The following is a 26481-nucleotide window of genomic DNA, read 5'->3' on the forward strand; positions in this document are numbered from 1 at the left end:
GAACAGCTGCTGCAGGAGGCGCGGACACGGAAATGCCACCCTGTCCTGCCTGCCGAGCGTGGAGAATGGGGCATTGTGCCTCCAGCTCAGAGCCAGCCTTTCAGAACATGAAACTGAGACAGGCTCATTGTTCAGAGCTTGGAAAACTTATTAAAAACAGCATTGAGGATGCAGCGTAGGCCTCTGGAAATGATGGCAAGTGAAGACTTATTTATTCTACTTCCCTCCCTGAAACTCACTGAAATGGACCCAAAGATTGAAAAATAGGGAACAGGATTGAACCTACAGTGAGTCTAAGACAGAGGAGGGTGTTGGCCAGATAGGAAAGAGAATCGAGAGCCAGAGCCTCAAGCAGGGCTGAGTTTTCACTCAACAAAGAGGATTTTTAGGGATACCATTGATGAGATTTACTCGCAAAGTTGGGTCTGTGGATTGGGTGGGCCTTGGGAGAACCCAGATGTGAGAGGGTGTCTGGTGTGAAATGAGCTGAAGGAGGAAGGTTCCCGTGTTCCAGCTGCGTTTCCACAAGATCTGGACTCTTCAGAGGGAGAAGGGGAGGAAGAGAGGAGAAATGCCGGTCTGAGGCGGTGCCTGGAGCCACCACCCTTATTGTGAGGCCTCAGCTCTCCTGGGCCGACAGGCAGCCTAAAGGAGCTTTTGCAGGAGGGCCCCTGCATGCCCACGGAGCCCCTTGCCCCTGCCCTCCTCGCAGCACTGACCGAGACTGGGGCCCCAGTGACCGCTCAGCGACCAGGAGACTCTCTTGCTGGAACCAGAAGGAAGAAACTTCTGGTTGTGTTGGGGGTCCTGCCAGCTGGAGGAGAGGCTGCAACTAGAGAGAGTGTGAGACCCGAGAGCAGAGGGGTGGTCTGCACACTGAGAGTCACGTTCGGAAAGCATCTGGTGTGAGATGAGCAGTGCAGTCCAGGACTCGTGCTGGAACCGAGTCCTGCTCTGGAGGGAGGGCCGTGGACTGGCAGTGGGATGGGAGAGGACCAGGCGGCCAACCCTGCTGAGGCGTCTGCAGCTGCGCAGAGGGTCAGCTTCCCTCCTCGAGGCCACGTGATTGCAGAGACTGGCCTTCTGCAGGGGAACTTGTCTCTTCTCCCCACTTTGCTTAGTGATTTATATTAGTACCTTATAAAGTATTTTGTGCTTTGGTTTATAATCCAGCATGACTTTTTTCCCTCCAAATGTTCCATTTGGTCATTGGGAGCTCTTATCTGGCACCATCGCCCCTTTGACAGACCCCTCCATTGTGGGGTTTTGTTTTGTTTTAGCTCCTCCTCACGTTCTTACTCCAAAATCCTCCAGGCTCATCTTGTCTGTTGTTTCCTGCCCAGTCATTCTGGCCATCTCTCCAAGGATTCTTGGTCCCGATTCTTAGAGAATGGCGTTGAGTGAGTGAGTTGCTCTAGCTGTTGCTTCTAGGCCCTCTCGGCTGGTGGAGAAAGGAAGTGTATTTGTGTGTGTTGACATCTGCACATACACAAGCGTATGACCATCTCTAGATGTGGGACCTGTGTCTGTATTACACGAGGTGTGAGGCCCTCCTGAGTCTCCCCCTCAAACCCATTGCCTAATGGGCCATTCCAGGCTCCTCCCCTCGCTAATTTGTAACCTTCCACCCCAGCAGCAAGAGGCCTGGCCCCACCACCTGCCGGCCTCGTCAGTGTTCCCTCCCAGTGCACACACAGGGGTGTCGGGAGCCCCTGCTCACGGCAGCCGGAGCACAGTGGCACCGGTGCTCTTCCCAGAGTTCCTTGGGTCAGCAGCTTGTCACCCATCCCTGCCAGTGAGAGAGTTTCACTCATTTGTGATACTGTTATTTTGTCATTTGCCGCATCCCATCCTGAGAATCTTCGACCTCCTAAATTATTTTAATTTGTGTACATTAAGCCTTATTCTTTTTGCTGTAAAGTTCTCCAAGTTCTGAGACATGCTATTGTCGTGTAGCTCCACGGCGGTATCAGAACACTTTCGCCCCCCTGGAAGATCCCCTGTGCCCCCCCATTCAGCCTCCTCCCTTCCCCGAATCCCTGGCAGCTGTGAGCTTTTCGCTGTCGATACAGTTTGGCCCTTTCCAGACTGTCTTAGCACTTGGAGTATATAGTCTGTAGCAGAGCAAACCTTTAGTCCCTAATTGCACCGGCATGTGTGATTAAGGGGTGTGTGCCTTCGGCGTACGTTTGGTTGGCCACTGTGTGTCCAGGATGTAGGGTTAACAAAGCAAACATCCATCCTCTCAGCCCTCAGGGAGCTTACCCTCACCCTCGGTGGGGCCACAGGTTGGTATCACGCTTATAATGGTATGCGTGTAACTATACAAGACTACACAAAAGCACTTGAACTTCCACCTACACACAAGGTGGAGTCAGAGGGACCAGATTAGCCCTCCCACTTGAAACGAATAAGAACTGGGCAGTTATTAGGAAACTCTGGTTTTCTAAACTCTGGGTGAGAGGCAACAAAGTGCGGCGATCCTTTGGGGGCGGGACTCGTAGAGGACAAGCCCGCCGATCTCCACAGTACCCTGCTCCGGGGGAGTGTCCAGATGCTGTAAGGATGCAGAGCCTGGCAGAACGCCTCCCTTCCAGAGCTGGGGCTTAGACTCCAGGGTAACTGAGGGCCTCAAGTTTGCAGGGAAGAGCAGCAGAGAGCTGTGGACAGAACTCAGGGACGTGCAAGGGTCTCCCTTAGTTCCATCAGAGTGCCGATGAGCGAATGGGTGTGAGGAAACCATTGGGGGCCTGGGAAGGAATCACGCAGAAGGGTTAGAGGGAAGAGCACTTGGCGTTCTCACAGCACTGTGAAGAGTGCCTCATCGGGCAGACCGAAACCCTTCAGAGTTCACAGAGCACTGGGTCGGGGGAGCAGCTAGTCCCCAGAACAAAGGCAAGCAAGATCCAAAAGGTTCACACTGGTTCCAGGTAACTGTCTGCAAACAAAGCTCGAGAATGTTTCTAGGAATCAGAGAATATACAGCTTCCTAAAGGGTAGACTTCACAATGTCTGGCATCCAATCGGAATTCTCAGACATGGAAAGAAACAGGAAGATACAACCTATAATGCAGTGGAAGGTCAGTAGAAACTGATGGAACACTGACACAGATGTTAGATTATGCAGACAAAGTCATTAAAGCAATTATGATTACATTGCACATGTTCAAAAGCTAGAGGAAATATTGGGGACATTAAGTAGAGACGTGGTGATGGAAAGAAAGCAAGGTCTTAAAACAGAAAAAAAAGACATGGACAATGGCAGATTTTGGAAACGATGCGGAGGATGGACCTGCATGAGTGCTGAATGAACACTGTCAGCTCAGGAGCCAACACCAAAGCAAAAACCCCTGAAATGAAGGTGAAATAAAGATACTTCAAACATACAAAATCTGAAAGACCCTCACAGCAAGAAATGCTATAGGAAACCCTTCAGGCTGCAGGAAAATGAAACCAGATAGAAACTGATCTATGATGAAGATTCCTAGAAACAGTGCCTACCAGACTAAATATATACTTTCCTTAAAAAGATAATTAATTAAAAATGATAACACTGTGGTACAGTTGGGGGTTGTAACACGTAGAATGAAATACATGATGCAGACTGCACAAAGGCCAGTAGAAACTGCAAACTCATATACCTGCACGATCGTACCATGATTTCAGAGTGTGGTAAATGTGGACACTCCACACCCAAATCAGCTACTCAGATAGCAAACAATGAATTATAGCTAAGACAACCGTGCAGATGAGACAGGGTCACACAAAATACTTAATTCAAAAGAAGGCAGAGAAAGAGGAAACGGGGGAGCACAGAACAGGTAGGAGTCAAAACCAAGAGACGAGATGGTAGATGCCAGCCTCGCCGTGTCAACAGTCACAAATATAGATGGTTTCAGCGCCCACTTAAAAGGCAGAAATTGTCAGATTGCATAAAAAGGCAATTATGGAGTTCCCGACATGGCGCAGTGGTTAACAAATCTGACTAGGAACCACGAGGTTGCGGGTTGGATCCCTGGCCTCGCTCAGTGGGTTAAGGATCCCGTGTTGCTATGAGCTGTGGTGTAGGTCGCAGACGCGGCTGGGATCCCATGTTGCTGTGGCTCTGGCACAGGCTGGCGGCTACAGCTCAGATTTGACCCCTAGTCTGGGAACCTCCATATGCCTCGGGTGCGGCCCTAAAAAGACATAAATAAATAAATAAATAAATAAATAAAAGCAATTATGTAGCCTTATACTGGCTTATCCAATAAACCCACTTTAAATATCAAGAGACACAAAGGCTAAAATAAAAGGAAAGCATAAGATATAATTTTTTTTTTTTTGGCTGCTCCAAAAATTGACGAACTGCTGACCAAACAGATTAAACAGTGAGAAGACATAAATTGCCAGTATCCCTAACAAAAGAGACAGCATCCTTACAGATTCTATTGCTCTTAAAAGGATAGGAAAGGAGGTGTTCCTTTCTGGTGCAGCAGGTTAAAGATCTTCCATTGTCACTGCGGTGGCTTAGGTTTGATCCCTGGCCTGGAAACTTCCACATGCAGCAGGTGCAGCAAGAAAAAAAAAAAAAGGAAATGGGGATAGTAAATGAAAACTATGACTAACATCATAACACCTTTATGGCAATAAATTTGACAACTTATATGAAATGGACAAATTCCTCGAAAGAGAAAAACCATTAAAGCTCAGTCAGGAAGAACTTCAACAGAACAGAAACAAAATCATGGACATGGAGAACAGACTGGCGGTTGCCAAGGGGAAGGGGAGGGAGTGGGATGGGCTGGGAGGGTAGGGTCAGCAGAGATCGGCTCTTGGCTGGGGGTGGACAGGCAGTGAGACCCGCTGTGCAGCGCAGGGAACTGTGTCCCAGCACTTGTGACGGAACATGCTGGAGGATAATGTGAGAAGAGGAATGAATGTATGTGTGTAACTGGGTCACTTTGCTGTACAGCAGAAATGGACAGAACATTGTGAATCAACTGTAGTAAACTTTTAACGGAAAAAAACTGATTAACTCTGTATCTCTCTATTAAATTCATTTCATAATTTAAAACCTCTCCCACAAAAGAACCCACAAAACCACATGCCCAGACGGCTTCACTGGTGTATTCAACCAAACATTTGAAGAAGAAATAATAGCACTTCTTCACAAATTTCCAGAAAATTGAGAGGAGAGCATACTTCTCAAATCCTTTCATTTTGCCAGTAATACCCTGATGCCAAAACCAGACAATATCACAAGAAGAGTCAAGTACAGACTAGTCTGTGTGTGTTCACCATTTCTGAGTAAAAATTCTGATGAAATTTTTGAAAGGTAGGGAGCAGTTAGAACTAAGAAGTGAGTTTAGCAAAGTTGTAGGTACAAGACCAGTACGCAAAAACAGATTATATGGTTCTGTACCAGTAACAGAGAAGTGGAAATTATGTTTTCTCAGCACCCAAAATAAGAAATACAGGGAGATTTGAGTGAAGATATCTACACTAAAGCCCACAAAATGTTGCTGAGAGAAGCCAGGTGTGTAATGGAGAGAAGCACCGTGTTCACAGGAGGGGGGCCCAGGATTGTCGGGACAGGGGTTTGCTCTCCTCGGTGCGTGGCTCCGGCGCAGCTGCACGCAAAACCCCAGCAGGCTAGTCGTGGAGCCTGAGCAGCCAGGTCTGAGATTCGGGACCTGGAATAATTAAAGCAGCTTTACGAAATGAAGAGCGAAGTTGGAGGCCTGACACCCCGTGATTTCAGACCCAGGCACTTCTGGAGAAGATGTGCCAGCATCGACCCTGCCAGAGGCGGGCCAGGCGCAGGGGAGGTGGTGGCTTTGCTGCTCTAGACCAGCTGGGGGGGGAGGCGAAGGGGTGGGGGGGTTCATCTGAGTTGCTCTCAGGCCAGGGAAGTAAGTGCCTTCTAGTTTTTCAGAGTTTCACTCACACTGCTGCTGTACTTTTTTTTTAAAAAAATGTTGAAGCCATACATGAAGGCGACTTGTTTTAGACAGGGAATTAGAAATACACGTTTCATTTTTGTTAATGGCATTCCTGGTAGTCTGAGGCATTGCAGCTTGTAGTTTTGTGGACATTCAAGTGGCAGAAAGGAGAAGGCCTTCTCCGGCTGGAGATCTGAGTGGGGGCAGGGGGGACCTGGGGCACCCCAGTCCTGGGCCCTCAAGAAAGTGTGTGACTGGCCAGCAGAGCCTCTTCCCCTCCGCCCCTGGCTGCCTGTGCCCCCACCTCCCACCCTTCACTCTTTGATCTCCCCGCAGGAGCCGTGAGGATCTGTGTGCGGGCCTCTGGGGCGGGCTGGTCCTGACACCTGCTGCGATGGGGACAGGGAGCCAGGAGTCCAGTGCCCCGCGTGCTGCGCTTCCTTTCTCCGGACGTTTTCCAGAAGCACGTGCACGAGAGGGCCTGAGGCTCGGAGAGCTGTAAACCCACACGGGTGTGGAGGCCACGCTGTCCCCAGACCTACCTGGCCTTGCTCCTGACTTGTCAGCAGAGGCCCGTGGTGCCCACGGCAGCGTCACATCAGGGATGGTGCTGTGTGGCTGTGGCGGGTCAGGCTTCTGCCTCTCACCCCAGGGCCTCGCCCCACTGGTGGGGATGGCCCCTGCGTGCACTTGGACTGGACATTTGGTGGTTCCTCGCTGGGCACCTCTGCTGGCCTCCCTCACCAGGGGTGGCAGCCTTGGATGCAGGGTGGTGGTGCGTGAGCAGCAAGGACATGCCGCCAGTGTGGTCATGGTGGGCCTGCCAGTCCTCTCATCCCTGGGGCCTCGTGTCCCTGCCAGCACAGGATAGGTTCTCTCTTCCATTTTAGCCACTCTGGTGGGTGTCTCCGGAGTCCAGAATGCCTCCTCTTAGCGTTCCCTGACGACTGATGAGGCTGAGCACACTTCTCTGTGTTTATTAGCCATTTAGATGGCTTTCAACTCTTTTTTTTTTTTTGTCTTTTTAGGGCTGCACCTGTGACATATGGAGGTTCCTAGGCTAGGGGTTGAATCAGAGCTGCAGCTGCTGGCCACAGCCACAGCCACAGCCACAGCAGCAGAGGCTCCCAGCCGTGTCTGCCACCCACACCACAGCTCACGGCAACTCGGGATCCTTAACCCGCTGATCGAAGCCAGGGATCGAACCAGGTCCTCGTGGGTACCAGCCGGGTTTGTTACCACTGAGCCACGATGGGAAATCCTGCTTTCAAGTCTTTTTTTCTTTTTTCTGTTGGATTATCTGTTTTTCTTACTTATCTCTAGGAACTTTTTATACGTTTTGGAAAAAGTCCTTGGTCAGATCAGATATACACACACCACACACGTAATGTATTGTACATACACCAACTATATAGTAAATCTCTCCCACTCTGGATTTGTCTGTTTGGTTATAATGGCAAAAACTTATAAACAAGCGTTCTGGGAGTTCCCACCGTGGTGCAGTGGGTTAAGAGCAGCAGCTTGGGTCACTGCAGAGGCGCAGGTTTGATCCCAGCCTGGTGCAGTGGGTTAAAGCAGCTGTGGCATAGGTTGCAGCCATGGCTCAGATTCAGTCCCTGGCCCGGGAACTTCCATATGCCCCCAGTACAGCCATAAAAGTAAATAAATAAAAACAAGGGTTCTTAATATTGTAGTCCAATTTGTTAGTGTTTCGGGGTTAGTGGGGTTTTACGTCTGATTGCTCTGAGACTACAAAGGTTTTCTTCTCTCTTTTTTTGTAAGAAGTCTTATTGTTTTGCTTTTAACATTTAGACCTACAGCTTATCTGGAATCGAATTTACTGTATCGGGTGAGGTAGGGGTGCAGTTTGTTTTCTCCTGTGTGTATCGTGTCAGCCCAGCACCATTTTTGAACAGCCCCCTCTGTCCTAAATCAAGTGGCCCTCTGTGTGCCTCGATCGCCTTTGTGCAGTTGAGGGTGTGCTTCTAGCTTGGGGACACCAGGTGGGCGGTGTCCCTGTTTAGCAGGAAGGACACTGCTCTTGGAGAGGCAGGCAGCTCACTCAGGGGCCAGCAGGCACCGGGGTCTGATTGCCCTCCCGGGGTTGGGCAAGGGCTGGTTCCCAGCTGGGGGGTCAGGGTGGGGCACGGGGAGCTTAGAAACTGCCTCAGGCCTGGGCTGTGAGACTGGACTGGTGGTTCCTGGAGCCCCAAACCCGAAGGTGTAATAAAGGCTCCTGCTCTGTTGCAGGGCGGTACCTTCCCCACTGACGCTGGAGGGGTGTCCAAACCCACTGATGTCCGTCCACCTGGGTCCCCAGGACAAGGCTGCAATGTCCCAGACGCAGGACTACGAATGCGAGAGACACCATGGCAGCTTGCAGGAGTCTCGGGGTTCAGGGTCGAGCACAAGGTAAGGCGGGCGCTGTGCGGGTGGATGGATCAGAGGGTCTTTTCCTCTTTGAGGCTCTTTGTGCCTCACCTCCTGCCATGGATGTCCTGGAGCAGGTGGGCTCCACCTTGGGCAGGTGGGTTTGGCTGCCTGGCTGGACACCCCGCCCGCCCATGGCTGGGCCGGCTCCCTCTGCCCACTCTGGCAGGCAGGCGGCCACAGGGGATCATTTTAAGTTTTCTAATTTATAGCTTTATTTGGGAATAATTGCACCCGTTGCAAGAACCCAGACCGTGCATGGAGCACCAGGTCTCACCCTGTCACCTGGTAGACAGCACTCATTGGGGTCTTCCAGGAAATAAGTATTCCAACAGCTCATTTTCTGCAAGTAAGTGCTGCCCAGACTTGGGGGCAAGAGGCAGACAGTTGGCAGCATGGCCAGCACACGTGGGAGGGGCCACAGGGCTCTGGTGCCACGCCGACGCCTGCGTCACGCCCAGGAAACTCATCATAGTGAGTCCTATCTCTTCCCCACACGGGTCGTTCTTTCCTTCCCACTTCGTGTTCGACGCTGTGGCCCAGTGAATCTTGCCCAAGCTTGGCTCCAGGGGGGTGGGCACCCCAGGGCCAGTTCGTCACCCACAGGTCCCGACACGCCTACTGGCAGCAAGGCCCCTGGGGCAGTTTCAGCACCGTTCCGTGGCCACGCGCCTGGTCACAGTGCAGGGCAGCCTTGCTCTGTGCAGCCCCGCTGACCTGGTGCTGGGTGTGGACACACCGTCACCAGGATGAGGCATGTTCTCCCGTCCGCACGGGGTCTGCGCAGTCCCTGCCTTGCTCCCGGCTCTCTGCAGGCTTGGTGTCCCCAGGGAGTCCTGGTTCAGTGCTGTAGAGGACGCCCAGAACATTCTTCTGAAAACGTGGGATCCCAAAAAGGGAACAGATGGTGCTCTTTTTGTTTTGTTTTGTTTTTTAGGGCCACATCCGCAGGCATATGGCGGTTCCCAGGCTAGGGGTCGAATTGGAGCTGTAGCCGCCGGCCTTCACCATAGCCACAGCAACACCAGATCCGAGCTGCGTCTGCAACCTACACCACAGCTCACGGCAACACCGGATCCTTAACCCACGGAGCGAGGCCAGGGATGGAACCCGTGTCCTCATGGATGCTAGTCGGGTTTGTTACTGCTGAGCCGCGACAGGGACTCCAGATGTTCTTTATTCAGAGACAATTATAGCCATTAAATTCTTTTGAATTTTAAGCAAAAATGCTGCCCGGTATTGCTTCCCTGGAGCTGTGTCCGTGCGGCCCAGTGCTTCTGAGCTAATCATGGAACAGCCGTTCCTTGGGCAGTGTCTGCCCTCGTTCTGCTCGAGCCCAGTCCCCTTGCTGGAGTGGAGCGCAGGTGACTGGGGAGGAGTGAGGTGGGGACCCCAGGTGCCTCTGGACCCCCAGGTCGCTGGCCTTCCCGAAGCCTCTGGCCTTGTCTGCACCGGTCAGCCGAGGGTGATGGGTTGTGTGACAGGAGCGAGGCCTGCAGCTCCAGGCCTGGTCCTGCGCCCGCAGGGCACCTGCGCTCATGGTACAGGGAGCACCTCCCTGTGCCTCGGTGGAGGCTGTGCAGACATCTGTCAGGCCCACAGGCTGGCCCCGTCTTCAGCCCAGGAGCCTCAGGGCACTTCCACTTTGCCCCTCCTCCCCTGTCTCCTGCCCTCCCCGCGGCACCTCTGCCGGCTAGGCCTGGCCTGACTTGGCTCAGCTGGCCCTGCAGTCCTCACAGCTTCCAGGAGGAGGCCTCAGAGCCTGCAGGGCTGCTGAGGGGCAGGGCCAGGGGTGTGTGTGTGTATGTGTGTATTGTATGCGTGTATGCATGTGCGTTTGTGTACCTGTCCATATGGGTATATGTGTGTGCATGTGTGTATAGTGAATTGTATGCATATGGTGCGTGTGTAGGTATTGTGTTTGTGTGCATGCACGCGTGTGTGCATGTGTGACTGGATTGTGCATGCACGTGTGCATGTGTGTTGTATGTATATGTGGTGTATGTGTGTGTTGTGTGGCCGGGTGTGACGTATGTATATTGAGTGGTCGTGTTGTGTGTGGGCATGGATGTGCATTCCTGTGTGCGTGCGTGTGCATGCGCTGTATGTTTAGGCGTGTGCACACGCGCTGAGTGATGGAGCTCATCGCCTTGTGGGATGTGCCTTCTCCCTCCTGAACACGTCCCCTCTCCAAGGACAGGGACACGGTCCTCAGAGAAGGTTGTCAGCACTGCCCGCTCAGCCCTCTGCCGAGGCCCCCTATGCTCCTCCCGGGCAACCAGGGCTCTGCAGCGTGGGGCGGGGAGCAGGGTGCCTCCCACCTCTCAGAGCCCCGCAGTTAATGCTCCTCGTCCTGGAGACTCCTGACCATCCCAGTGCGGGTGAGGCCCAGGCCCAGCACAGAGTCGGGGAGCACGGACACGGCACATGCGCTGCAGGGCAGTCTGTGGCGCTCAGTCTTGTGTGGAAGCAGAATAAAAATAGGCCAGTTGTCAGCTGGAACACACCTCGACATCAAACACATCAGCGTGAAAACTGCCTTGTTCCGAATAGCTTTCGTGGACGTTGTTTTCCAAGTAATCTTTCTTTAAAAAAGCCTTACCTAGGAGTTCCCTACTGGCACCCATGAGGATGCGGGTTCGATCCCTGGCCTCCGTCAGTGGGTTAAGCATTCGGCGTTGCCGTGAGCTGTGGTGTAGGTGTGTAGGTTGCAGACACGGCTCTGATCCCGCGTTGCTGTGGCTCTGGCGGCTCTGGCGTGGGCCAGCAGCTACAGCTCTGTCTAGCCTGGGAACCTCCATGTGCCATGGGTGCGGCCCTAAAAAGACAAAGACAAAAAGCCTTACCTTAATGGAAGTCCTGCCCTTGGGTGGGGGGCCCTTGGCAGGGCTTCTGGAAGGAGCCGGCTCTGCTGGGACCGAAGCCTGTTCTGACCAGGGCAGTGTGGCAATGGTGGCAACCTCCTGCAGCAGAAGGACGCGTGGTGGTGGCCTGCAGTGACCGCAGCTAAGAGCAGCCAGAGTGCCCTGGCAGGACCTGGAGGCTGGCTGGGAGGAGTGTGGGCAGTGCCCGAGGTCCAGGCCCTCTGAGGACAGGGAGCCGAACCCCAGGGCCCCCCTACTGTGGGACCAGCAGAGAGGGGCCAGGCGCAAGCCACCAGCCTCTCGAGGGGCTGCGCCTTAGCAAGCATTTAGAAAACCGGGTGTGGGTCCAACTGAGGTTCGTCCGGTTTTATTTTGGACGCGACGAGATTTCTTGCTTTCGGGGCTGACGGCTGTGGGAGGGAACCTGGTGCTGGATGAGCCCGTCGCCAGCCCGCCAGCCCGCCAGCCTGCCAGCCGGGGCCGCAGGGCGGTGGCCTGCCAGGCAGGTGGCCCTGGGATGGGGCCCCGGGTGGGCTCAGGGCGATGGGGCGCCAGCTGGAGCACCGCGCTTGCCGTCCCGCAGGCTGGAGTGGGTGGAGATCATTGAGCCGCGCACGCGCGAGCGCATGTACGCCAACCTGGTCACGGGCGAGTGCGTGTGGGACCCGCCGGCCGGCGTGCGCATCAAGCGCACCAGCGAGAACCAGTGGTGGGAGCTCTTCGACCCCAACACGTCCCGCTTCTACTACTACAACGCCACCACCCAGCGCACCGTGTGGCACCGGCCGCAGGACTGCGACATCATCCCCCTGGCCAAGCTGCAGACCCTGAAGCAGAACACCGAGTCCCCCCGAGCCTCGGCCGAGAACAGCCCGGGGAGGGGCAGCAGCGTCAGCCGCGACGGCAGCACCAGCTCCTCTCTGGAGCCCGAGCTGGAGGCTGGCGACAGGGTGCAGGAGCCCTTGGGTAGGGCCGGCCGGCAGGCTGCGCTGGGGGCTGTGAAGGAGGAGAGCAGCAGGTGAGGCTGGGCCCTGGGGGCGGTGGGAAGGGCTCCGGCCTGGCCATTGGGGGCTGCTCTGCTGTCGTGGCCCCACGCACTGGCAGGGCTTGTGGGGTTTCTGGCTGCATGTGAATGTGCTTGGCCCTGTGTGCTGTGGGAAGTGCCAGGGGGGATCGGCACCCCAGAGGCAGCCCTGCGAAGGACCTGCGCTAGAGGCCAGTGTCTTCCCCGGGCAGAGCGGCCTGCCCTCAGAGCCCAGGATGTGCCTGCTGAATCCAGTGGCCACCACTTCCTGCTGGCCTGCCACACATCCGGATGTCCATCCCGGCTCTCCTGTGCCCACTTCCTGCTTTCGGTGGCAAAGCCGACTGCAGCCCAGGCCCTGCCTGCGTGTACCCGGCTTGTACCCTGGGTGCCCCGTGTCCTGGAGCCGGTACCCCGAGGACTTGTTCCCCAAGGCTGCATCCTGAGGGCCCATGCCCCACTGCCTGTGCCTGGCACACACTGTTCCAGCCACCAGCAAGCAAAGGTCCAAGTCCAGTGCAGCTGTGGCTGTGGCGCAGCCGGCGACTGCAGCTCCGATTTCACCCCTAGTCTGGGAACTTCCTTATGCTGCAGGTGTGGCTCTAAAAAACACAAAAAATAAAAATAAAATAAAATAAACACCCTCAGTTCTACATTCAGCCCTTCCGATTGGACATGTTCTTAGAATTACATGAAATTTATTAAGCAATTTAGAGAGAAGTTATGTCTTTATAATTATTGCCTCTCCCCACCCAAAGGCATGTATTTCCCTGTCACACAGTTTGCTTCGTGTGCCTCAGTAAAACTGATGGTTTTCCTCGCTCTGACCCCCGTGCCTGGGAAAGTTATTTCTGTTGCTGCTGTTGCTGCTGACACTGGAGAAGTGAACACTCCGTTGTTGGCCTCTTAATATTTCTGATAGTTTTAGTTGATCATTTTAGTTTTTCTGGTTGACAACTAATGACGTGTTTTTTTCTTTCTAACGGCACATGGAGGTTCCTGGGCTAGGGGTTGGATCGGAGCTGCAGCTGCCGGCCTCCCCACAGCCACAGCCACGCTGGACCCTAAAATCCAGGATGGGCAGCTGGTGTCCTTACCTGCCCCCTCTTCTCACAGAGCCCCCGTGGGGCTGTCCCTGTGGAGGCAGTGGCCTCCGGTCCCCTCCACCAGGGCCCTGCGCTGGGCACTGCGGGAGGAGGTGGAGGGGGCGGGTTTGTGGGCGGCATCCACACGCTAAGAAGTGACCCAAAGGCACGTGGCCTCGGTCACAGCAGGTTTAAATGGTCGCGCCAGTGTCCAGGTCTCCTTTCCGTCTGCTTGCGTTTCAGTCCCTCGGCAGCGGGTGTGCTTCCGGAGAAGGACTACGAGGTTTACCGGGACTACAGTGCAGACGGCCACCTCCTCCACTGCAGGTAGAGCCCCTGCCTCGGGCCTGGGCCCGTCTCCTGACCGCAGGGGGGTGTTCTTGCAGCTCTCAGGTGAGCTGGAGGAGAGTCTGGCTCAGACCAGTGGCCCCAGACTTGCACAGCAGGGACTGCTCCTGGGAGAACCTTGTCGTGGGGTTCCTCAGCATGTGGTCTCCCTGGGAGCTCTGGAGCCTGCACTGGGGGGCTTCCCGCGTGGTGTCGGGGAGAATGGTGGCAGCTGCAGGGAAGGGAGTGGGCTGGCTCCTCGGCCCTGGCTTGGCCTTGCAGCATGTTGGGGCTTCTGGAGCCCACCCTCAGGACCTCGGGCACAGCAGCCTTCAAGCTGGGCAGGGTCCGTCCCTTGGTCAGCTCACGTTCCCAGGCTGGAGCAGGCACCACCTCCTGCAGCTGATGGGAGCCTGGCAGGGTGGGCCCGGCAGGGTGCCCCCGGAACAGACCAACAACAGTACCAACTGCCCCTGTGTGTTGGGGCGGGATCTGCAGATGTGAGGGACCTTTGGCAGTTTGCTCGGTTTGAAGATGGAGCTTGGGAGGGAGGAGCGACTTGGCGAAGTGGAGGGAGCCTGAGCCGCCGGGTCCCGTGGTGTGGCCACGAGACCGCGGCGTCGTTCCTGGCCTCACGTGCTTCTGTGTTCTTGCTGGGAGAGGTGTGGGCGGCTGGCTGGGCCAGCCCTCACAGCAGCTCCAGGTCAGGGCAGGTCCCCAGATGTGGCACCTTGAGAGCACTGCGACATGCTCTTGCAGGCGGCACATCGCTGCCCGTGGGATGCACGTGCCTCCTGGTCTTGGGTGACCCAACGCTGCCCTGGCCCTGCCATCCACGGTGCCACCAGGGCTGGACGTGAGAGAAACGCCCTCACCCAGATGGAGTGGGGAGGACAGGAAGGCTGTTTATGGACAGACAGGGTCTGCAAGGAGGAAGCAAGGCCCGTGCCCCCCACCAAGCTGTGGGGGAGCCGGCCGTGAGCGGGGTGTCGAGGCACAGTCAGTGGGCCTGAGGGTCGGAGGGCTGCATGGCTCCACGTTCTCTTGGTTTCTTCTTGTTGCTGGTGAGCTGCGCCCACGCGTCCGTGGCAGAGGCTTGCCTCTCACTGGTCGGGGCGGCCACACCCAGAGCAGGGCTTCCCTGAGGAGGTGGTGGCAGAGCAGGACCTTCTCCGGCTTTGGTTCTGTGCGGCATCTCCACGCCTCCTGGGTGGAATGCCCAGCCGAGCTCAGCTCTCTGCCCCGCCCGTGCTCCGCCCCCTGCACCACCTCCTGCCTACCCTGTACTGCACCGCCTGCTGCCCGCCCTCGCTCGCCCCACCCCTGCCCTGCCCAGCCCACTGCTGGGTTCTGTGCCTGCCTCCCAGCAGCGTCCTCTCAGCAGGTGCATGGGGCAGGGGGTGTCTCTCTGCCTTGTTTCCTCCACCCTAGCAGGGGTGACAGGGGTTTAGGGGGCACGAGAGAAGGACAAGCTTCCTAGGTTTGGGGAGCCATAAAGAGCAGGCAGTCTGGGGCTGGACGGGCTAGGGGTAGACTCTGGACTAGAAACAGACAACAGGGCCTGGAAGCTGGATGCGAGTGTGCGCGGAGGGCTCCTGAAAGAAGTGCGGGGCGGGGGGTCAGACGGGAATGCAGAGCCCTGGCTTGCAGAAGGCCCAGCCTGTGGGCGGAACGGGGAAGTGGCCTGAACCAGGAGTGGGCGGATGAGGCCGAGAGGGTGCGCTGAGTTTGCCTCGTCAGACCAGAAGACTCGTTAGGCAGCCACCAAGCTGGGCCGCTTGGCTGCCCGGCGTCTGCTCTCCAGGACCAAGGGCCATCTCTGGGCCGCCGGGAGATCATTCCTGCGTAAGACGAGGAGCCCGGGACTCTAGTCCGGTCTTAAGGATCAAACAAGAGGCGCCGCAGAGACGCTGCCCAGGGGGTGAGCTGCAGCCCTGGCCCACCCCAGCCCAGGGGTGCCGTCTGCCTGGCGCCTTCTACCTGGACAGCCTCCCTCTGCCCTGGCGCAGTGGAAGCACTTGCAGGCCCTGGAGTAGACGTGAGCGCTTGACTCTGCCGCACACGCTCCACCAGCCTCAGCCCACCGCGCGGTGCTGTCTGCCCCCGACTCACCAGCCGGCAAGGGGCCTCCTGGGCCGCAGCCCCGTAGCCCTCACCAGGCGGGCGTGTTCTTTCCAGCGCAGCCCCGTGGAGGGTGGTCCTTGGTCCTGGGCCGCGTCTGCTGAGTGGTGGAAAGTCGTGCGGAATAGTGGTTCCCACTTGCCGAGTGTGCCGGTTCTGAGCCGAGGACTTTGCTACACCCGTCGTGTTTCGTCCTCAGAAGGACTGATGGGGATTCTGGGACAGAGATGGGAGGTGCTCCCAGGCCCACGGCCAGGGGGCCGTGGGCGGAATTCAGCTCCAAAGCTGGTCCTCAGGGTCTGTCTGCCATGCCCGCAGGAGGACCCCCCCAGGAGTGGCCTCCGACAACCAGGAGCCCTGCTGCGGTCCGACTTCTCCTCGGGGTGGTTGTCGTCAGCCAGCAGGGTCTGGTCCTGCGAGTTGGAGCCGGCTGCCTCCAGCCACCTCAGGGCCTCTCAGTCCCGCCCTGACCTCCCGCCGCTGACCCGGGGTCTCTAATCCTGCCTCACCCCCGCTAGTTGGGATTCATGGCCTCACCCAGAGAGGCCCAGTCTCAGTCAGAAGACAGCGGCAGAGGGACCGGGCTACACGGCTGGTTTCTCAAGAAGCTGGGGCTCTCTGCTTCTGTGCTGGTGGAGTGACTTCGCTGAGACAACAAGAACAAGACAGACCAAGTTGTCACGCAGGCGTCGAGGGGCCGAGGCGTGGCAGTTAGTGCAGCCCTGCACGGGTGACTCTGCCTCAGGGCCAGGGGGCCGGACGTCAGCACTCAGAAGCCACGGAGGGGACCTCGGTGGCGTCGCGTGTTTCTGCCTGGACTGCAGGGTTACGAAAAGGAATGGGGGAGCCGTGAGGAGGCCAGTGCTCGGAACGCAGGCCCTGCTTCCAGTCAGCTGGGTCGCGGATGTGATCCAGGTGAGCGGCCTCAGCCTCCTGCCTGCCAGAAACAGAAGGAAACGCAGAGCTTCAGGTGGTATCTACAGTTGTGATTCAGTTGCATCACCAGACTTTCAGTCTAAAATTGCCAGAGCTGGTTAAACACAGACAACAGAAACAGACCCACGGGAGAGCCGTGTTTTGGAGTTAGCAGACACTGACTTTTATAAATATGATCTGTCTATATAAGACATTAAGTGGCAATTTTTACAAAATCAAATAATTTCACTAAGATCACATTCTAGGCCATAAAAACACAGCTTAACAAATTTAAAAGAAAAGAAAGAATACAACATCTGCTCTCAGACCGCAGTGGAATTAAACTAGAAAGATAGCTGGAAAACCTCCGAATACTTGTAGGTTAAAAAACAAACTTCTGGGGAATTCCCGACGTGGCTCAGCAGTCAACGAACCCAGATAGGATCCATGAGGATGCAGGTTCCATCCCTGGCCTTGCTCAGTGGGTTAAGGATCTGGCGTTGCCGTGAGCTGTGATGTGGGTCACAGATGCGGCTGGGATCCCGCGTTGCTGCGACTGTGGTGTAGGCCAGCGCCTACAGCTCCCATTAGAGCCCTAGCCTGGGAACCACCATATGCCGCAGGTGCGGCCCTAAGAAGACCGAGAAAACAAACTCAAAATTTAAAATATTTTGAAGTAAATAAAAGCAAAAACACACCATGTCGATTTGTGGCCTGCTGTAAATGCAGTCCTTAGAGGGAAATTTACATCAGTGAATGTACGTATTAGAAAAGAAGAAAGATCTAAAATCGGTCGTCTTGAGTTTCCATTCTTGGAAACTAGGAAAAGACAGGCAAGTTAAGTCCAAAGTAAGCAAAAGAAAAGATGCATATAACAATTAGCAGAAATCAATGCAATTGAAAATGGAAATCAGGAGTTCCCGTCGTGGCGCAGTGGTTAACGAATCCGACTAGGAACCATGAGGTTGCGGGTTCGATCCCTGCCCTTGCTCAGTGGGTTAACGATCCGGTGTTGCCGTGAGCTGTGGTGTAGGTTGCAGACGCGGCTCGGATCCCGAGTTGCTGTGGCTCTGGCGTAGGCCGGTGGCTCCAGCTCCGATTCAACCCCTAGCCTGGGAACCTCCATATGCTGCGGGAGCAGCCCAAGAAATAGCAACAGCAACAACAACAAAAAAGAAAATGGAAATCAATACAAGAAAATCAGTGAAATAAAAGGCTGTTTCTTTGAAACGATGAATAAAACTAATAAGAATCTAGGTAGTCTAAGAAAAAAAGAAAAGGCACAAATTACCAATATCAAAAATGAAAGAGGAGGAGTTCCTGTCGTGGCGCAGTGGTTAATGAATCCAACTAGGAACCATGAGGTTGCAGTTTCGATCCTTGGCCTTGCTCTGTGGGTTAAGGATCCAGCATTGCCATGAGCTGTGGTGTGGGTGCAGACTCGGCTCTGATCCCAAGTTGCTGTGGCTCTGGCGAAGGCCAGTGGCTACAGCTCCGATTCGACCCCTAGCCTGGGAACCTCTATATGCCATGGGAGCGGCCCCAAAAAAATCACAAAAAAAAGACAAAAAAAAAAGAAATGAAAGAGGAAATATCACTACGGATTCCTTGGACATTTAAAAGAAAATTTGTAGTTCTGTGGATACAAATTTGATAACTTAGGTGAAATAAGCCAATTTCTTGAAAGACAAAATCTGCCAAAAGTCCCATAAGAAGGAATAGACAATCCGAAAAAGTCTGTGTCTATTAAAGAAGTTGAATCAATAATTAATCATTTTCCATGAGTTCCTTTGTGGCACAGTGGGTTCAGTATCCGGCATTGTCACTGCAGGGGGCAGGGTCATTGCTGTGGCGCAGGTTCAGTCCCTGGCCCAGGAACTTTCACGTGCTTCAGGTGAGGCCACGCTGTCGCCATCGTCTTCATCTCTCACAGCAGACAGACCAGTCCCCGGCGGGTTCAGTGGTGCGTTCCACCAGACATTTATGGGCGAAGTTATCCCAGCTCTTTGCAGTCTCTCTCAGAGGACAGAAGTCAAGAGAAAACGTCCTAACTCATTCTGTGAGGCTGGAACTACCTGATATCAAAACCAGAAAAGCCCACTGCAAGGAATGCAGACTCTCCCATGAACAGGTTGAAAACCCCCCCCCCAAACATTAGCAAATCAAATCAACAACGGATGGAAATAATTATACACCATGACGAAGCAGGATTTATCCCAGGTGTGTCAGCTGGCTCAGCATTTGAGAATCACTTTAATCCGTTACATCAACCAGCCAAAGAACAATCCATGATCGTATCAACAGCCGCAGAAGAAGCGCTTGGCAAAATCCAACACCCATTTGTGATTAAAAAACAGACCAACGAAACCACACACACACAAAACCTCTCAGTAAACTAGGACTAAAGAGGAACTTCCTCAACTTGATAAAGAATACCTACAAAAAATTTACAGTGGAGTTCCCGTCATGGTGCAGCAGAAACAAATCCAACTAGTAATCATGAGGTTGCAGGTTCAATCCCTGGCCTTGCTCAGTGGGTTAAGGATCTGGCATCGCCGTGAGCTGTGGCGTAGGTTGCAGATGTGGCTCGGTGTAGACCGGCAGCTACAGCTTTGATTCAACCCCTAGCCGGAGAACCTTCATATACCGTGGGTGTGGACCTAAAAAGCAAAAAAAAAATAAAATAAAAATTACAGCTACCGTCTACTGCAGTGAGGAGCTCAAAGCTTTCCTACTAAGACCAGGAGCAAGGTAGGGGTTTGCCTTCTGATCTCTGCTTTTCAACATCATGTTGTAACACAAGAAAAAGAAATAAAAGGTAGGAGTTCCTGTCGTGGCGCAGTGGTTAACGAATCCGACTAGGAACCATGAGGTTGCGGGTTCGATCCCTGCCCTTGCTCAGTGGGTTAACGATCTGGCGTTGCCGTGAGCTGTGGTGTAGGTTGCAGACGCGGCTCGGATCGCGCGTTGCTGTGGCTCTGGCGTAGGCCGGTGGCTACAGCTCCGATTGTACCCCTAGCCTGGGAATCTCCATATGCTGCGGGAGCGGCCCAAGAAATAGCAAAAAGACCAAAAAAAAAAAAAAAAGAAATAAAAGGTATACAGACTGGGAAGGAAAAAATAAAACTCTCTGTGTGCATGTAGAATTCTTTAGAAATTGACAGATTTCAAGAACTAAGTGGTTATACCAAGGCTGCAGGATATAAGCTAAATATATAAAAGTCAATTGCTTGCCTATATAGTAGCAATGAACAAGTGAAATTTGAAATTAAAAACAAAATCATTTACATTAGTAACCCCTGAAATGACATACTTAGGTATAAACCTAATAAAATATGTGCAAAATGTATGAGAAAAACTATGAAATTCTGATGAGTGATATCAAAGAAAAACTAAATAAATGGAGGAAGATTCCAGTTCTTCCCAACTTCATCATTGGATTCAATGAAATCTCAGTCAAAATCCCAGCAAGTTATTTTGTGGGTATTGACAAAGCGTCTCTAAAATTTGTGTGGAGAGGCCAAAAACCCAAAACAGCCAGCAGGATATTCAAGGAGAACAAAACTGGAGGAATAAAGCTGCCCAACTTCAAGACTGGCTGTAATCAGGACAGTGTGGTGTTGGCGGAAGAATTAGCACATTGATGGAGTAGTCTGGAGGTACAACCGGTAGACCCTCTCCAGTCGCCTGGACTCCCCCAGGGGGCAGTGGGGCGAAGATGGTCGTTTCCACAGACGGTGCTGGACAGCTGGACGTCCACCTGCAAGAAAATGAGTCTGGACACAGACCTCACACCTTTCACGGGAATTAACTCAAGAGGCACCACTGTTGTCGATGTAAGACACAGAGCTGACCTCTAGACGGTGACGAGAGAAGACCCAGGTGACCTGGGGATTGGCAAGGATGTCTTGGGTAGAACACCAGGGACACAGTTCATGAAAGAAGTGATTGATAAATTGGGCCTCACTAAAATTAAACACTTTGGAGTTCCTGTCATGGCTCAGCAGTAACAAACCTGACTGTTATTCGTGAGGAGGCCAGTTTATCCCTGGCCTCGCTCCGCTGGTTAAGGGTCCCGCATTGCTCTGAGCTGCAGCGTAGGTCGCAGACGAGGCTCGAATCTGGTGTGGCTGTGGCTGTGGCTGTGGCGTAGGCCAGCAGCCACAGCTCCGATTGGAGGTCTAGCCTGGGAATTTCCAAATGCCACAGTGCAGCCCTAAAAAGATTAATAATAATAATAATAATAACAATAATAATAATGTGTCAGCGTAGGTCTGTCCGTTGCAACCAATTACCACCTCTCCGAGATGCTGCTCAGTGAGGGTGCCGTGCGTGCGTAGGGCGGGGGGGACACGGGGAATCTGGGTGCTGTCTGCTCAGTTTTGCTATAAACCTAAAAGTGCTCTGAAAGAATTACATAGATATTCTTGAACTGAAAATATAGTGACAAAAACTGAGAACTCCATAGATGGGTGTAAGGGCAGTTTAAAAATGGCTGAGAATAGAAAATTAGTAGCTTGGAAGGTAGAGCGGAGAAAAGCGTCTGCTGTGTGGGATGGGAATACAGAGGAGTGCCTGAAGCCGTCTGGCACACAAGTGAAGAAGAGTGTAGTTGATTCCCAGAAAAGAAGAGAGAGGAAATAGGATCAAAATAGCATTTGAAAGATACCGATTCCAAAAACCATCAAAGTCGTCTGGCCGCAGGTTGAACTGCTATAAATCCCAGACACCAAAGCTTATGTTCTGAAAACCAAATATGAAAAGAAAGCCCTCCAAGCAGCCAAGGTCTCTGGAGGGGAGCGTGGGTGGCAGAGGCGAGCTGTGCTCGTCTCTCCTGGACTCCTGGACCAGCCCGTCGTGGCAGGAACAACTGTGGGATGCGTGTGTGGTCAAGCGCGTGTATCCCCTCGGGCAGTGTCACCCATGTCCTTACCCGTTAGGCCTAGAAGATGCCGGACGGCCTGTGTGCCCCCACCCCACACTGCACAGGGTGGAGAGGCCAGGATTTGGGCCCTACAACTCCTTGTGGCTGTGGGTTCCTTAGCCTGATGCAGGCTTTTCCAGGCAGGCACAGGGGCAGGCGGCAGAGGGCAGTTTTATCAACTCTGTCCAGGTAAAGAGCGCTGACGGTGGCCGGAGTCACAGGAGCCTCTGTGTGTGCAGACCAGGGCCCGAGAGACTGCTGCGCAAGGGGCGAGGTTGCTCCTCCGGGTGGGAGCAGCGCAGGTGTTGAGCCCAGCGGTGAAGCCTCTAGGAGTCTGTACAAGAGTAGTTCTCTGCCTGGTTCTGGACTGGACCCAGCTCAGAGGCACACTCAGGCCCTTGCAGGGAGTCACCACGGACGGCGGCCACAGGTTTGGGGGAGGCCCCGGGGCCGGAGGGCAGCTAGTTCAGCCGCACAGACCAGGGGTCAAGGCCTCAGCAGTGAAAGCTGCACGGCTGGGAGTTCCCACTGTGGCGCAGTGGGATCCTCGGCGTCTGCAGCACCAGGACGTTGGTTCGATCCCTGACCCAGCACAGTGGGTTGAAGTACCTAGCGTTTCCACAGCTGTGATGTAGGTCACAAATGCAGTTCAGATAGGGCCCCTGGCCTGGGAACTCCATATGCTACGGGGCTGCCAAAAAAGAAAAAAAAAAAAAAATTAAGGTAAGGTACAGAGCTCATCACAGCAACCCCCTGGCAAGTACCAGACCTCCACAACCTGCCCTGAGCCAGGGGACAGTGAGAAATGACCAGGCCTTCTGGGCCCTGACTTCAGACACCCATGAGGTCCAGGCAGGTGGGTCATGGGGCCAGCCTGGCAGAGGGGCCAGATTTCCACCTCCCTTGGGTAACCTGTTCCCCACCCCCCGCCTCCGCCCAGGGCCTCCCCCAGGAAACTGGCCCCCCCCCCAGACCTCCTGGGTCACCCACCGCCCAGGTAACCTGTCCCTCCCCCCAGGACGTCCTCCCTCCGCTGGAACTCGGGCACCAAGGAGCGCATGCTCATCAAAGTTGCCGACAGGGAGCCCAGCTTCCTCTCCCCCCAGGGCAACGGCTACCCCCTGGACAGCCAGCCCGGTGGTCGCCCCCGCAGGCCCTCTGGGGGGCAGCACTCACCCAGCCTGCAGACCTTCACCCCCGAGGCGGACGGCCCTGTCTTCTTTTCTGACCGGAGGCCATCACCCTTCCTGAAGAGGGCTGAGCTCGGGAGCTGCTCCCCGCTGCTGGCCCAGCCCCGCAAGCCTGCTGGTGACTCGCAGCCCCCCTCCCCACGCTACGCCTACGAGCCCCCCCTCTACGAGGAGCCTCCTGTGGAGTACCAGGCCCCCATCTACGACGAGCCCCCCATGGACGTGCAGTATGAGGCCGGCGGGGGCTATCAGGCCGGCTCGCCCCAGAGGTCTCCCGGCCGCAAGCCACCCAAGCAGGCCTCGGCCTCGCCCTACCAGCAGCTGGTGCTCACCAGGCAGAAGTGCCCTGAGCGCTACCTGAGCCTGGAGTACAGCCCCGCGGGCAAGGAGTACGTGCGGCAGCTGGTGTATGTGGAGCAGGCCGGCTCCAGCCCCAAGCTGCGCACAGGCCCGCGGCACAAGTACACGCCCAACCCTGGTGGCGGCTCGCTCTCCCTGCAGCCCAGCCCCTGCCTGCTGCGGGACCAGCGTCTGGGCATCACTTCCGGGGACTACAGCAGCATGGAGGGCCCCGAGCTGCGGCACACCCAGCTGCCCACACCACTGCCCCAGGCTCAGGACGATGCCATGTCCTGGTCCAGCCAGCAGGACACCATGTCCTCGACGGGCTACTCCCCCGGCACACGCAAGAGGAAGAGCAGGAACCCTTCTCTGTGCCACGCCCCCAGCACCTCGTCCACCGAAGGCCCTGGGGACCGCGACCTGCTCAGTGAGCAGCCCCTGACCGAGGAGCGGCCCCTGTGCGGGCCCAGCCTGGCGCCCACGAAGCGCACAGAGGGCAAGGCCGGTGAGGTGGACGGGGCCCGGGGCATGGCTGAGCCCTTCCTGGCGCAGGCCCGGCTGGCCTGGGAGGCACAGCAGGCCCACTTGCACATGAAGCAGAGGGGCAGCTGGGACTCTCAGCAGGATGGCTCAGGCTACGAGAGCGACGGGGCCGTGCCGCTGCCCATGCCTGGGCCTGTGGTCCGCGCCTTCAGCGAGGACGAGGCGCTGGCCCAGCAGGAGAGCAAGCACTGGCAGAGGGGCGCCTTGGACAGGCTCACCTTCCCCCAGGCCCTGCTGGAGAAGAGCGTGTCTGTGCAGACCAGCCTGGCCTCCCCGGAGCCCTACCTCCACCCCTCACAGGTAGGGGCGCAGCGCGGGCAGGTCCCTGGGCAGGGGTGGGTGGGGCGGGCGTGAGGACAGAGAAGATGCCCCCGAGTCCTCCACCAGCACCGGGACCTCTCACCCCAGCTCCTAGCGAGGCCCAGCCAGTGCTGCCCAGTCACCGGGGGCTGGAGGCCATGTCCTCATTTCAGGCCACAGTGGCAGCCACCCACACGTTGAGCCCCGAGTTTCTGACCTCCCACATGTGCGCAGGCCCTCAGGTGACGTGCTGTTCAGGTAGAGCCTCACCTGCTCCCTGGGTGGCTCTGAGCCCATCCGGAGTGTGGCTTCTACATTCAGGGAGACCGGACACCTGACACGTGGCTCCCAGAACCCCAGGCAGTAGCTGGAGCCAAAGCGGAAGCCCCGACTGGCGTGTCTGCCCTGTCGGCACCAGGTGTGGACGTCCAAGGCCCTGGGGACCCCGGGCCCCTTCCGTCCAGGTCATGTGCGAGGAGCGTGCTGCTCAAGGCTCGGTGTCGATCTGTGTCCTGACTCGCACCTCCCGGGCCCTGGACTTCCACGCCCATCTGCTGCACAAGGCTGAGGCTGAGGGTCTGCCCTGGCATCTGCTCTGAGCTGGCAGTGGCCAGAGGGCCTCCCCGGGTCGGGCTCCTCAGTCCACCTGCAGGCCATCTGGGGAAGACATGCCCACCCTGGTGCACCCCCATACTGGAGAGCTCGGAGCCGTGTTTCTTACACGGGGGACAGTGGGACAGATGCGGGGAGGTGCCGGCGGAGGATGAGTGCGCAGCTCCCTGCATGTGACTTCCAGGGCCTGAGCAACGCCTGCACCTGGCACTGCCCGGGACCATAGGCTGGGGAGGCCAGAGCCTGTGTGGGGCAAGAGCCCTCCTCCTGACAGAGGTGGTGGGAGCCCCTGAAGAGTACTAAGTGAGGGGCTGTGCGAGGGCCGAGGCCGTTCCAGAGATGAGGGGAGGACTGCAGCCCATGGCCCCCCTCGGGGCCCACAACTCCATTCAGTATCTTTGCTGGGGAGAGGGGCACGGGGCAGGGAGGACAGGCAGCCCCGTGAGCCCAGAGAGACCTGTGTTTTGCTGTCCACCGTTGCACCTGGGTATCCCGTGGGCACGTGGCTGCTCTTCCCGTCTGAGCCAGCTGGAGCCAGATGGCTCCAGCGGGGCTGGGAGGAGGCAGCGCCCTGCCCTACCCACGCCAGGTCCTGGCCTCCTGCCTCGGGGAGCACCCCCCAGCACACTCCCCCTGGGGCTGCAGCCACCTGAGAAGCTGATGCACCCACGTGCGGCTCCTTCCGCCCCCAGAACCGAGCCGGACCTCAACCCTTGGTTTCTGGCCCCGGGTGAGCTCCCCCAGAGGGTCGAGGCAGAGGAGGGGCTTCTCTGGGTCCAGCGGGGCGCGGCCCCTCACCGCCTCTCTGCCTTCCCAGTCTGAAGACCTCGGCACCTGCGCCCAGTTTGAGAGCAGCCGGCAGGCCCGCAGCGTGATGCCCAGCGCCAGCTGCGTGTTCCCCACCTTCACGCTGCGCAAGCCGTCCTCAGAGACCGACATCGAGAACTGGGCCTCCAAGCACTTCAACAAGCACACGCAGGGCCTCTTCCGGCGCAGGGTGTCCATCGCCAACATGCTGGCCTGGAGCAGCGAGTCCATCAAGAAGCCCATGATCGTGACCAGCGACCGCCACGTGAAGAAGGAGGCCTGCGAGGTCTTCAAGCTGATCCAGATGTACATGGGCGACCGGCGCGCCAAGGCGGACCCGCTGCACGTGGCCCTGGAGGTCGCCACCAAAGGCTGGAGCGTGCAGGGCCTGCGGGACGAGCTGTACATCCAGCTGTGCCGGCAGACCACGGAGAACTTCCGCCTGGAGAGCCTGGCCCGCGGCTGGGAGCTCATGGCCATCTGCCTGGCCTTCTTCCCACCCACACCCAAGTTCCACTCCTACCTGGAGGGTTACATCTACCGGCACATGGACCCCGTCAATGACACCAAAGGTAAGACCCCCTGCGGGGGCCGGGCCCCCTGGGCTCTGCCACCAGCTCGAGCGAGGGCTGTGGCGAGAGCTTCCTGCCAGTGCAGGGTGGCACCTGGCAGCAGCAGGGACGTGAAATCGAATGCAGCGTCTCCAGGCAGACACACGTCCCCAGGGCCACCTCCTGGGTCGCCGTCGCCATGCGGATGTGGGGTCCTCAAGGAGCCCCTTCTTGGCATCGAGGCCCCGAGAAGAGCCACAGGCCATCACAGCATAGAGTCCCTGGCCACAGGCTGTCAGGTGGGGGGACTCTGCCAGCAGCATCCACTCTGTTCTGAGGCCACCAGCCTGGTCACCCTGGAGGCCAGTTGGCCTGTGTGCAATTACTGTTTTTTTTTTCAGCCATCATGCAGCCTGAAGGCTGATCACCCTGCTCTGGCCAGGTTCATGCCATCCTGGTGGCTGTCTCGGTGGGGGGTTCCTGAGAGCAGGGAGGGGCCCGGGTGCATGGCCCAGCACCGCG

The 26481-nt window shown here is 56.2% G+C and overlaps 1 protein-coding gene across 4 annotated transcripts in view; it reads left to right on the forward strand.

Annotated features, from left to right (window-relative positions):
• ARHGAP39 (Rho GTPase activating protein 39) overlaps positions 1-26481 on the forward strand; it is a 66320-nt gene that overhangs the window by 25418 nt on the left and 14421 nt on the right. For all 4 annotated transcript variants that reach the window (XM_047785509.1, XM_047785511.1, XM_047785512.1 and 1 more), the window contains exons 2-6: positions 8175-8336; positions 11802-12236; positions 13571-13654; positions 22633-23989; positions 25419-25980. In XM_047785509.1, the coding sequence (XP_047641465.1) occupies positions 8221-8336; positions 11802-12236; positions 13571-13654; positions 22633-23989; positions 25419-25980 (2554 nt within the window). In that variant the 5' untranslated portion in view covers positions 8175-8220. The remainder of the gene's footprint in view (positions 1-8174; positions 8337-11801; positions 12237-13570; positions 13655-22632; positions 23990-25418; positions 25981-26481) is intronic.

Source organism: Phacochoerus africanus, chromosome 6 (assembly GCF_016906955.1).
Source record: "Phacochoerus africanus isolate WHEZ1 chromosome 6, ROS_Pafr_v1, whole genome shotgun sequence".
Taxonomy (NCBI): domain Eukaryota; kingdom Metazoa; phylum Chordata; class Mammalia; order Artiodactyla; family Suidae; genus Phacochoerus; species Phacochoerus africanus.